This window comes from Rhinolophus hipposideros, assembly GCF_964194185.1.
Source record: "Rhinolophus hipposideros genome assembly, chromosome: 2".
NCBI lineage: Eukaryota > Metazoa > Chordata > Mammalia > Chiroptera > Rhinolophidae > Rhinolophus > Rhinolophus hipposideros.
The window spans coordinates 48,043,332-48,053,140 of NC_138048.1; the positions used below are offsets into that span (position 1 = coordinate 48,043,332).

Here is a 9,809-nt window from a genome sequence, read left to right on the forward strand (position 1 = left end):
CTTGTCCAGGCTTTGACTTTTCAAGATGAGAGTTTTGAGCTTCTCTTTCTTTCTATCTTATGGCCCTTACATTTGGCTAAATGTGTAGAAGCAACCTTTAGCTTGAGAATAAGCTGTCCCCTAGATTTACTTTTACACTGGAATGATTAGCTCACAAATGAAACAAAGAAGGGATGAAGAAAAAGAAAGTAAGAATGTTTTTTTCCCCAATAGGCAATCAGAGAAATTCAGGAGACTAGATAAGGGAGTTAAAGAGGAGGACGTATGTGTACACATGAGAGAAGTTGGAAGGGGCTGTAAGAAGCTATGTGTGTACATATGAGATGGTCAAATTGAGCTATGAGTGATAAAAGGCAGAAGATAACAGCACAGCACAAGTGTGACCCCCCAAGAATGTGATAAAGAATATTGGTAGGAAAAGTTGTTTGGTCGGACAGTCACCTGTGCCATTGAGTTTGGTCAAAGAGAAGAGCTTGATATCACTGGAGCAAAGGACTATACCAAGTAACTATGACATGTGGGTATGAGATATTTGTAAATTTGGGTTCTATAACTTCAGCAATGTCTGAATTTGCTTTGTGAATACCTCTGGCATTGGCTATATGATAAACAGAATAATGCCCCCCACAAGGTTATCTCTTATACCCCAGAATCTATAATATGTATCTTACATAGGAAAAGGGACTTTACATATGTGATTAAGGTACTGGCCTTAAGATGATGACAGCACCCTAGATTGTCCAAGTAGACCCAATCGAATCACATGAGTCAGAGAACTTTTCCCACCTTGGTTAGAAAGGTGAAATGGAAGAAGGAGAGATCCAAAGCTTGCGACAGGCTCAACCCACCATTGTGGGCTTTGAAGATGGAGGAGGGGCCCATCAGTCAAGAAATGTAAGCAGCCTCTTGAAGCTGAGAAAACTACACACATCCTTTATAAACATAGATGCCAAAATTCTTAACAAAATTAGCAACTAAAATCTAGCAACATATTAAAAGTATGATATGTCATGATAAAGTGGGGTTTATTCCACGAATATAAAGTAGGTTCAACGTATAAAAACCAAGCGTTAGAATTCACCATAATTGGAAGGAGAACTGACTCTGGGTGGTGAACACACAATGGGATTTATAGATGATGTAATACAGAATTGTACACCTGAAATCTACGTAAATTTACTAACAATTGTCACCCCAATAAATTAAGAAAGAAAGAAAGAAAGAAAGAAAGAAAGAAAGAAAGAAAGAAAGAAAGAAAGAAAGAAAGAATTCACCATATTGACAGACTAAAAAGAAAAACCATGTGATCATGTCAATGGATACAGAAAAAGCATTTGGCAAAATTAATGCCCATTCATAATTTTAAAAAAGAAGGAAAAACTCTCATAATAGTAGGAATACAAAGGAACTTCCTCAACCTGACAAAAGACATCTACTAAACTTTTTCAGTTAGCATATTAATGATAAATGACTGAGAGCCTGCAAGGAAATGGGGATCTCAGTCCTCCAGCCGCAAGGAACTAAATTCTGCCAATAGACAGACATGGAAGCAGTCAGGATCTATCTACAGAAACACAAGCTTATTGATGACAAGTAGGAATTTCTCCAAAAATGGAGCTTCCTCCTAATCCAATATTAATCTTTTTCTCAGAGGAGATGGTTCTCAGACTAACTTGGTGTCAATAATCCTTTCCAGCATTTGTTCAGTAATTATAGTGGGTTGTTTTTTTTTTTTTTTTTTGCCTCCACCATACATATTTACCCTGTTTAGGCTGTTAAATTAATAAAAAGGAAATGCCATGGTTGCTCTAGCTGGTTTCTAATCTCTCTTCTCTCTTTTTGTTTTCTCAAACAAGGCAGATAGGACATGAGAAACTATAACCTTGAATTACTGTATTTTCCTAATCAGAAGGTACCCTATCAGCTTACCCATTGGGGAGATAGACTAAAATAGCTCCTCCTGAAGTTTTACTTCCTCATTTGGGTCTTGTGTGACTGAAATCTGTATGTAATACTGCCCTAACAACCAACAGTTTTTACAACTTGCCTCCCTCCACCAAACCTGAAAGAGTCTCAGCTCTTTCAGGAATGACTTCTTAAAGGGCAAGTGTCTTTTCTCAAATAAATCGTTTTCACCACCATTTAAATAGAAACCTACACAGCACTTAAAAACTGAAAGTTGGTGATATCATCACACCTGCCCTTCAAAATGATAAATTTGTAATTGAATCCAAAAGTTTAGAACCAAAAAACAAACAAACAAACAAACAAAAAAGTTTAGAACCTGTGTTTTTATTGTCTGCTTTTACTTTAACAAAAGTTTTTTTGTTTGTTTGTTTTGTTTTTGTTTTTTAATGGTGATGATTTTGTCATGGCTATAAAAGGATGATTTAATTATTCTGCGTTGGTCTGCAGACATCAGAAATACTCTATTTAACTGTAAGAACCATTATTTTTAAGAGGAACATTGGCAAAAATAGAACCTGACCAGATTTATTATTTCTGGAAGCTTAGTCAGATAAGAAATAGCTCAAGTAACCAAGGAAACTTAGCCAGAAAAAAATCTTGGGGAGGACACAAAAATCTTGGGGAGGACACAAGTACTGCCTTCATATATTTGAAGAGCTGCCATAGGGTACAAAGATATTTAACTGTGGCCCCAAAGGATGTCTCAATGGATGAAGTTTATAAGAAAGTGTAAGGAAATAAGAGACTTTTCTAATAATTAAAGCTCGTTTTTGGAGACACAGACTTCTCCTTCCTCACATGAAGGATTAACTGCTACAGGAATTGCCCTTCTGCCATAAACAATAGAAATCAGACAAACTACATAAAACAATTGTTTTCAGACATTGGACAATAGGCTGCAGAAAACCATAGTCCCTGAGAGAAGAAAAATGATGAAGTGAGCCCTGTGATTGCCCCCAATTAACTGCCTAAAGCAGTATCCAGGCTGCTCTGAAGGTAGGGGGAGCCCTGATACCAAAACTAGAAAAAAAAATTACAAGAAAAGAAAACTACACACATCCTTTATGAACACAGATGCCAAAATTCTTAACAAAATTAGCAACTAAAATCTAGCAGTATATTAAAAGTATGATATGTCATGATAAAGTGGGGTTTATTCCAGGAATATAAAGTAGGTTCAACATATAAAAACCAAGCATTAGAATTCACCATATTGACAGACTAAAAAGAAAAACCATGTGATCATGTCAATGGATACAGAAAAAGCATTTGGCAAAATTAATGCCCATTCATAATTTTAAAAAAGAAGGAAAAACTCTCATAATAGTAGGAATACAAAGGAACTTCCTCAACCTGACAAAAGACATCTACTAAACTTTTTCAGTTAGCATCATATTAATGATAAAAGACTGATTGCTTTCCCCCTAAGATCAGGAATAAAGTAAGGATGTCACTCTCACTATTTTTGTTTAATATTGTACTAGAGGTCCTAGTCAGTGCAGTAGGTCTAGAAAAAGAAATAAAAGGCATACATATTGAAAAGGAAGAAGCAAAAGTCTCTTTTTTTGGAAATAATATGATCATGTTTGTAGAAAAGCCTAAGAAATCTATTAAAAACTATTAGAACTAATTAAGTGCAGCAAAGTCACAGCATACGAGGTCAATACACAAAATCATAATGAATTGTATGTCTATATACTGACAACAAAAAATTAGATACTGCAAAAAATTTAAATACCATTTACAGTATCATCAAATATTACTAAAAGCTTGGGAATACATTTTTAAAAACAAATATAAGAGCTGTATACTAAAACTACAAAACATTACTGCTTAACAGAAATTAAGGTGACCTGAATAAATGGAGTTATATTCCATGTTCATGGATCAGAAGACTAGATATTAAGATACCAGTTTTCCCTAGATTTATTTATGGATCAAAATCCTGGCAGGTCGTTCCGTGAAAATTAAAAAGCTAATTCTAAAAGTTATGTGGAAATGCAAAAGACTTACAATTGCCAAAACAGTTCTGAAAAATAAGAATAAAGATGGAGGACTTAAGCTACCTAATTTCAAGATTTTCTATACAGCTATAGTAATGAAGTACAAGAGTAACAAAGGAGACAACAGTTTGGAATCTGAAAAGTAGATAGATGGATGAGTGATAAATAGCAAGGCATGACAGCCAAATCTTATCTGTCAGTTGGAAAACCCAAGAAACAACACAGTTTATACCCCGGAATCCTCAAAAGCAGCTGATGATCAATCAACTGAACAAAATGGAGAGTCAAAAAAATAAACTCATTGGGGTAACCAGTTGGCTCAGTTGGTTAGAGCGAGGTGCTAATAACACCAAGGTTGCTGGTTTGATCCCCACAGGAGCAACTGTGAGCTGCGCCCTCCTTAAATAAATAAATAAATAAATAAATAAATAAATAAATAAATAAATAAATAAAAATACTAAAAAATAAATAAATAAATAAACTCACATGGTCAACTGATTTTGACAAATGTGCCAAGGTAATTCCAGGAAGAAAGGATAGTCTTTGCAGTAGATGGTTTTAGGACGGTCAGATAGCCACACGAAAAAGTATGAACCTAGACACCCAAAAAGTAACTTGAAGTGGATCGTATATCTAAATATAAGAGCTAAATTTAAAAGACTAAATTTAAAAGGTGAAAGAAAACATAGGAGAAAATCTCTGTAATCTTACCTTAGCCAAATCTTAGATAGGACACAGTAAGCACAAACCATATCATAAAAATATAAAATTGATAAACTGAAATTCATCAACATTAAAAATGTTTGCCTTGTGACTTTGTTAAGAAAATGAAAAGTCAAGCTGCAGTCTGGGAGAAAATGTTGCAAAAATGTGTATCTGATAAAGGACTTATATCCAGAATATATAATTATATATTACTACTCAGTAATAAGAAGACAATCCATTTAACAAAAGGCAGGGAGCAAAAGACTTGACCAGATACTTAGAATAAGCAGGATAAATGGCCAATAAACAGTTATACAGTCACAGCAGCACTAATTATTAGGGATGTACAAATTAAAGCTATAATGAGATACCACTACACACTCACTAACATGGCTAAAATTAAAAGGACTAATAAATACCAAGTTCTGGAGAGGATGTGAAACAACTAAGATTCTCATGCACTGTTATACAACCTAGCAATCCTAGATATTGACTCATGAGAAACAAAAACCATATATCTACACAAAGGCACACACCAAAATGTCCATAGCAGCCTTCTTTATAATACTGAAACCTGGCATCCTGAATTTTTATCAATTGGTGAATGGATAAATGAATGATGGTATATTCATAAAATAAAATACTGTGAAACTATTGAAAGGAATGGAGTAGTAATAAGTAGTATTAATGAGTAGTAATAAGTAGAATGAGTAGTAATAAGCCACAATGTGGATGAATTTCAATAGCGTTATGCTGAATGAAAATGCCAGGGCACAAAAAGATTATGCATTATAATGATCCTACTTATATGAAATTCTAGAAAAAGCAAAACTATTGTGACAGTAAGCAGATGACTTGTTACCAAGGGATTGGCTGGAGTAAAGGAATTGATTGGAAAGGGACAGGGAACTTTTGGGGCTTATATAAATGTTCTGTGTCTTGGTAGTTACATGACTGCATACATTTGTTAAACTCACAAAAAGCTGTATGGAAAATGATTGGATTTTATTATATATTATTTATATCTCAATAAAGCTGATTATTTTTTAAACACATATGCACGCACACACATGAACTACCAATGATGGGAAATGTTCAAAACCATCAGGAATGTTGTTGAGAAGATTCCAATGGTCCTGAAATTCTTCCATGGACACCCAGGTTAACAACCCCTGCTGTAAGGCTCTGCATGGGGCAATAACACTGTTACAACAGTCAAGCTAGAGGAATTTACACTCCAGGTTGCATCAGTAGTAAACCCATACCACTATCTACTCAGGCTTTGAGAGGTCTAGCCCGCTAGAGATTTCCTACTTGGGCCCATACATGTGACACTGTGTATGTAGTATTTGGTAGTACCAGCTGGCTAACCCATTGTGGCGTCAATACCTTCAAGATTTCCTTTTCCTCCTAAACCTTGCTTTCAGAAAAGAATTGGAAACTCTTTTCCGATCACTAAATGATTGCTAAAACCAAATATGTTACCTGTCCCAGCAGCGTTTTTATTTTAGCAAAGAGTAGAGCTGTAAGTGAGAAACCTCTTTCCAACATTAGAAGTTTGGGCACAGTGAGCGAAGGAAGGCATTTGCTTTTTGGATGCAAGGTGCTCCTTCTCACTGCCTGAAACTGCGTCAAGTAACCATCTATTCCACATATAAGGTTGCAATGATTTTTCTCTGAGTCCTAAAACTGTGCAGCCTTTTCAAGCTTTCCTTCTTTTAGTATAAATGGGCAATACATTTTCTGAGGTTGTTTTTGTCTCTTTCAGAAGTCATCGAAACGAAGGAGGAAGAGAATTAACAGGCCAAGCAAAGGTGAGTCCTTACCCTACAATATTGTTGAAAGTGGTCTGCTTCCCAGAGGGTCTGTAACTTGATTAGGCTTAAGTCTGAGACATGCGGAGACCTCAACAAATGAACTGATGGACAGGGAGAGAAAGTGAGACTAGTGAGGACCTAGAGAAAAATGTCCTAGCTGTAAATGGATGGCAGGGTGTCCCATGCACAGTGCTCAAGGGGCATGAAAAGTTCAGTCAGAGTCAAGTAAAAAATCAATACCAGTGGTCTGATGCGGTGCATCTTATTCACCATGGTAACCCCAGTGCCTAGCACAGTTCCTGCTAGTGGCTATCCTACGTGTGTGGAATGAAGAAATGAATAAGTGAGGAGTGATAACATGTTCCCTCTAGCCTTTGTGTCTTTACATCTGCTGTGTCCTCTGCTTGAAATGTTCTCTGCCACTTCTTTACCTCATTCTTCAAGTCTTGGCTCAAGCAGCACGTTTTAAAAAATTCTTCCCAAATTAGAGTATGTTAGCCTAGTATAGTGTCATGTGAATCCCTGTCATTTTTCTTCATAATACCAAGTATATTTACATATTTGTGTAACTATCATATTAAGCTCTATAAACTGAACTAAATTAAACTCTACAGAGGGCAGGGATCATGTCAGTTAAGCTCATCATTGGGCTGCCAGCACTCAGCACGGTGCCTGGAATATAGTAAGTGCTCGATAAATATTTGTTGGAAGAATGAATGTGTGCATAAAGGAATGCACAAAGATTCCTCATGATCAGTCCTTTTACAACATGATGTGATCAGATCGTTCGTACCTCCATTTCCCTCTGAGAAACTGGGTTCATCAAGAATATCAGGGTTCTGGCTGCATTGTCATGGGGTCAAAGCAACCCTCAGTGAAGAGCGTCATCACAGAGACACAGGTAGGACCCCAGAGTGCCGAGCACTTATCTGGATACACTAGCCACTATGGGTCTAGGGATCTTGGAAGGTGCGCCTGGAAGCTGAGGTCTGGCCTGCCCTGTCAGTCTCAGGTCAGAAACGGTGCTGAAATGCCTGCAGAGGGAAGGCAGCAGGGACTCGGCACACAGCAGGGGCAGGCCTAGACAAAAATAGAGGGTAGTCGTTAAAGGAAGCATGGATGACACTTTTCCACCTCTCTCTTCATAGTTTGTTTCCCCTCGTTGCAATGGCCCCTTATATTCTGCCCTGTCATTGAAATCTAGAAAAAGAAAGTGACTCTACTGTGAAATCTCACCCAATTCTCTTTTCTATTTTTTTTTTTAGAGTAGAAAACCATGTACCTGAAAGATCTGATGAACTCCAATGTGTTGATAACATTTCAAAGACAGCCTCAGGTGACAAAAGTGCTACACATTTTTAACTAAAGAGTAAAGTCCATTGGATTATATCCATTTTTTGTGTTTTCAAGTTTTTGGCTGAACTTTTCATTGTGTCTCTAAACAAAATATTACTATTAACAATAGTGGGGACTCCAAGATGCCTCCCTAGAATGCCAGCTCTGCTCCCTCTGCCAGGAGTAGGTTTTAACTGCTTCTTTTCATTTCAGAGTTTGTGGGCCAAGACCATCTGACTGGCTCCTAGCTCAGGAATAATGTTTCGGACTAACACCTCCTGTTTCAGATTTGGCTTCTTTTCTTAATTTTACAAATTATGTTATCTGTAGAACTCCCATTTCCAGGAATAGTGACTTTTATCTACCATGAATTCTAAGATAGTGAGTGCCTCAGTCCATCTTGTACACCTGTGATTGAACACCTGCCTCTTCAGTCTGAGTGGGAGCTACATACTTTATGGCTTTATAGGGTTAATATTAACATTTTATAATATATATGAGTATAATAATGTAATTACTATGCCCTGAGACAAATCGATCTGCTAAGGAGTCCTTGTCCTTCTGTGAGGGTCGGTCAGTAAGGATAGCAGTGGCCTAGTGTGCTGATAACAATGGACAGACGAGCTCAAAATTTGGGAGACTAGGAGAGACGGAGCTGGAGCCAGCTCTAGACCCTGGAGCCATTTCTGTATGGGTTGTTGCTGATATTGAGGAAGACCTGTGTACCTAACAAACTATTGACAAGCCTTAGCAGAGAACACTGGATTGTGCATCGTGAGCCCTACTTCTCTTCTTTAAAAAAAAACTGACTGAGATAATGACCTGGGACAACTGTGCAAGAACCAATGGAGAGATCACAATATTCAAAAGAGAAAAGAAAGAAAGAAAGATGTTGACCAACAGAAATGTACACGAATGTCCAGTCTGTCCAGTCCTTCAACACGCCTTGGGACAAGCAACAGAGGGACAATCTGTCCAAATGGACGTCAAACAGATAATAGTGTCCTGGGTGGTTGGTGAGGGGTTGTGATGGTACGCAGGATGCTGTGATGTCTTACCTGGCTGGAAGCAAAGCTTGGGAGAGCGAGCCAGCATCTTGATAATGGGATGAACGGAAGGAGGCTTAGGACTCTTTCAACTGATGGCCGAGAGATAAAGAGCTGGAGTGAAATTAGGAAGACCGGGATGTAAATCATCCAGAGGCTGCTTTAACCTGCAGGTGCCCTAAGGAGATATCAGCTGGCCCAGAACAATGTCAGTGAGTTTGCGTCTGAGGATTGTCTATGCCCATCATTCTCAACGACTGGAAAACTGGGTGCAGGAGAAGAATATACTAGCCCAGTGGAAATGAGTTAGGAGCCCCTGGCTTTCAGGCAGCATCACTGAGGGATGGAGCAGCTTCAGCCCAAACCTAAAGAGAACTTTGGGAGGCCAAGCTATAGAAATAGTTCTGTAGACAATAGACAGCTGTGCTAGCCATGCTCGTCCTTGTAACTTTACCATTTGTGTGTTCTGCCCATCCCCTGCCTTCTTTATACTCTAAGCATCTTGTTAGTTCCTAACGTGTTTTATACCAAGCAGTTCTCAATAAATTTTAATATTACATTGATTTCAAAGTCTACATTTTCTGCTTTTACTTCAGCAGTACGACTCAAGCTTGATAGCCTGGTGTACGAGGTGTGTCTTCCTAATGTACGAGGTGTGATCAAACAATATGGTAAATGTTTAAATAAAAAAAATTATTACAGAAAAAGGCACATTGCCATTAATCCCCCTCAAAATACTCCCTCTCACTTCAAATACACTTGTCCCATACTTGTTGACACTTTCTGAAGCAGTTCTGGAAGTCCTCTTTCATGAGTGTCTTTAGTTGCACTGTCATGGCTGCCTCGATGTCCTGAATCATTTTGACTTTGGGGAAGAGCCAGAAGTCACATGGTGCCAGTTCCAGTGAATAAGGTGGATGAGGACACACTGTATT

The 9,809-nt window shown here is 37.8% G+C and overlaps 1 protein-coding gene across 2 annotated transcripts in view; it reads left to right on the forward strand.

The window, feature by feature from the left end:
- Positions 1-9,447, forward strand: part of CD86 (CD86 molecule) — a 57,368-nt gene extending 47,921 nt beyond the window's left edge. The window contains exons 6-7 of one of the 2 annotated variants that reach the window (XM_081025182.1): positions 6,445-6,490; positions 7,759-9,447. In XM_081025182.1, the coding sequence (XP_080881308.1) occupies positions 6,445-6,476 (32 nt within the window). In that variant the 3' untranslated portion in view covers positions 6,477-6,490; positions 7,759-9,447. The remainder of the gene's footprint in view (positions 1-6,444; positions 6,491-7,758) is intronic. The other variant, XM_081025183.1, reaches the window with a different exon arrangement.
- Positions 9,448-9,809: the final 362 nt, after the last annotated feature.